Source organism: Phragmites australis, chromosome 1 (genome assembly GCF_958298935.1).
Source record: "Phragmites australis chromosome 1, lpPhrAust1.1, whole genome shotgun sequence".
Classification (NCBI taxonomy): domain Eukaryota; kingdom Viridiplantae; phylum Streptophyta; class Magnoliopsida; order Poales; family Poaceae; genus Phragmites; species Phragmites australis.
The window spans coordinates 3,992,059-3,994,135 of record NC_084921.1 but is presented as its reverse complement, the minus strand read 5'-3'; the positions used below and the strand labels follow the sequence as shown (position 1 = coordinate 3,994,135).

Here is a 2,077-nt window from a genome sequence, read left to right as displayed (position 1 = left end):
GGAAGATATATCGTCTTCGTCGATCTGATGATTCTCATCAACTGCATGCACACATGCCATGCATGCACGCCAGGCTCCACTCTCCAGCAATCCTAAAGCGTGATCTCCTCTCTGCATGCCTCTCTCAGTAGTGTCTCAGGCCAGCTTGCCAGCTGCAGTCCAGAGACCTCCAGTCCTTGACCTCTTCTCGCCCTGTGCAAGATTCCATCCATCCATTGCAAATATTAGCCACTGATGTATCGAAGACATTCTTTTGGATATCACTTACGAATGAAACCAGGCATTGGCATAATATAATATCTTCTGCAGCTAGCAAGCTGTATAAATTACTATATATTCCTTGAGATATACATGAACTGCACTGTACAACAGATCGACAAGTAACTGGAGATACATGTGCGTGTGCTTATTTTATGTGTGATGCTCTCCCGCGCGGCGCGCCCTTGACCAAATCAACAACCCTTAAACGGTTTGTTTGTTGCTTGTTTGCTTAAGCTAACTCATTCTAGATCTAGGCTAATCTGGGTACAGTTAAGCAGAAACCTTGCAAGTACACTCTCCCTTTAGCTCTACTCCACCGGCAGCCGCGCCGGCTATAAATAGCGGCCCATTGCAATGATTTGTACCAACCAACTATAGGTAGCTAGCTCTCACACTCTATTACTCCACTATACCTGCAGTATAAACTGTAGAGGCAAGGAGATCGAGCAAGAAGAAGATCGTGTGCTGACTGGTCGAGCTAGAGCAATGGCGAAGCCGCAGCAGGAGGTGTACTTCGTGTTCATGAACTTTGACCCCGTGTACGAGCGCCTCAGAGCCGATCGGTACGTCTCTCCACTGCATTATATATATATGCACTATTCCCATTGATCTTGATCATCGATCATCAGTATGTCGCTACCTGCCTAGCATATCTCAATCGATCGTGGTAATTAGTGAATAATCTCTTGGCTGGTTCAGGTCCAAGGAGGGGTCGGCCACGCTGGACGCGTACCTGAGCCAGAAGCACGACAAGCTGCTCGCCAAGCTCCTCCATCCCGATTCATACCGGAAGAGGTCGTCACTCGCCATCGTCGATGGCTTCGCCGTCGAGATAACTGATGCTCAGGTGACCTAGACTTACAAGCATGAGACATCCATCCACCTTTTGCATATATGTTCAGGGCATCTTCTCTGGATCAGCTGTGTGGAAATCATGACAACAATGCAGGCAAGCATGCTGAGATCGGCGAAGGAGGTGAGGGTGGTGGAGAAGAACCAGGAGCTCGCTTGATCAGTCAAAAGGACCAGATTTATTATTATATATATAGCTATGGCTATGCAGCTATATGAGTGTAGTTTACTAAGGTACAGGAGAGTGTTGCGTTGATCCTAGCTAGTCAATCGCCTTTGCGCGTGTGTTGATGTGTGAACTCCCAAGGCTTAGTTGACTCTCAAGTCAAACTTAGCTTCTGCTAGCTAGCTACTAAGTAGTAGTAAAATATATATACTAGTTCTTAGGGTTTGATGATCAGCTAGAGGATCGACGACTTTAAGATTGAACCCTGTAATGGCTTTGATTAATTAGTCCAAAAGCTCTCTATGTATGTATGTATGTATGTATGTATGTACTCCTACCTTTCTGTCAAACATTGGCAGTGCTGAAGATGTATATGTAGCTTCAGTCACTGTAGTTTCGGGCGTTGCTTTTATATGGTTATGTTGCATATATGATTATATGGAATTTAAAAAATATTATTTTATTGGAAAATTGAAAAAATAATACCTAAATTCATAAAATTGCAAGAATAGGTACTTGTAGCCACACCACGTGCCGACATCCTACGTGTCAATTGGTTCGGGGGCCTATCGGTATTCCGCGTACCGGCAGATCCTTTATCCCGTAGATAATATTCAAAGAAAAATTCATACATTTTTCATATGATCTCGGATTAAGATGATCTTTATATGAAAATTGTGCATATGGACGAGATATACAATTTTGTAGTTGAATACTTTTCCATTTGAATCTATTTAGATTTGCAAAAAATGGTTATAAATTTTAGATCTAAAAAACTAGGTCTAGAACTTCTAGCCA

At 43.1% G+C, this 2,077-nt stretch overlaps 1 protein-coding gene across 1 annotated transcript; it reads left to right on the top strand.

Moving 5' to 3' along the window:
* The first annotated feature begins 644 nt into the window (after nt 1-644).
* Nucleotides 645-1,629, top strand: LOC133886997 (uncharacterized). The gene is made up of 3 exons (XM_062326910.1): nt 645-824; nt 961-1,108; nt 1,211-1,629. The coding sequence occupies exons 1-3, from the start codon at nt 748-750 to the stop codon at nt 1,271-1,273; spliced, it is 288 nt and encodes a 95-aa protein (XP_062182894.1). The 5' UTR covers nt 645-747; the 3' UTR covers nt 1,274-1,629.
* Nucleotides 1,630-2,077: the final 448 nt, after the last annotated feature.

Excerpts from the sequence above, each read along its gene's own strand:
- LOC133886997 (XM_062326910.1), top strand. The coding sequence starts at position 748 with ATGGCGAAGCCGCAGCAGGAGGTGTACTTCGTGTTCATGAACTTTGAC. Across the intron at positions 825-960 it reads GAGCGCCTCAGAGCCGATCG|GTCCAAGGAGGGGTCGGCCA; the intron begins GTACGTCTCTCC and ends TGGCTGGTTCAG. Across the intron at positions 1,109-1,210 it reads TCGAGATAACTGATGCTCAG|GCAAGCATGCTGAGATCGGC; the intron begins GTGACCTAGACT and ends ACAACAATGCAG.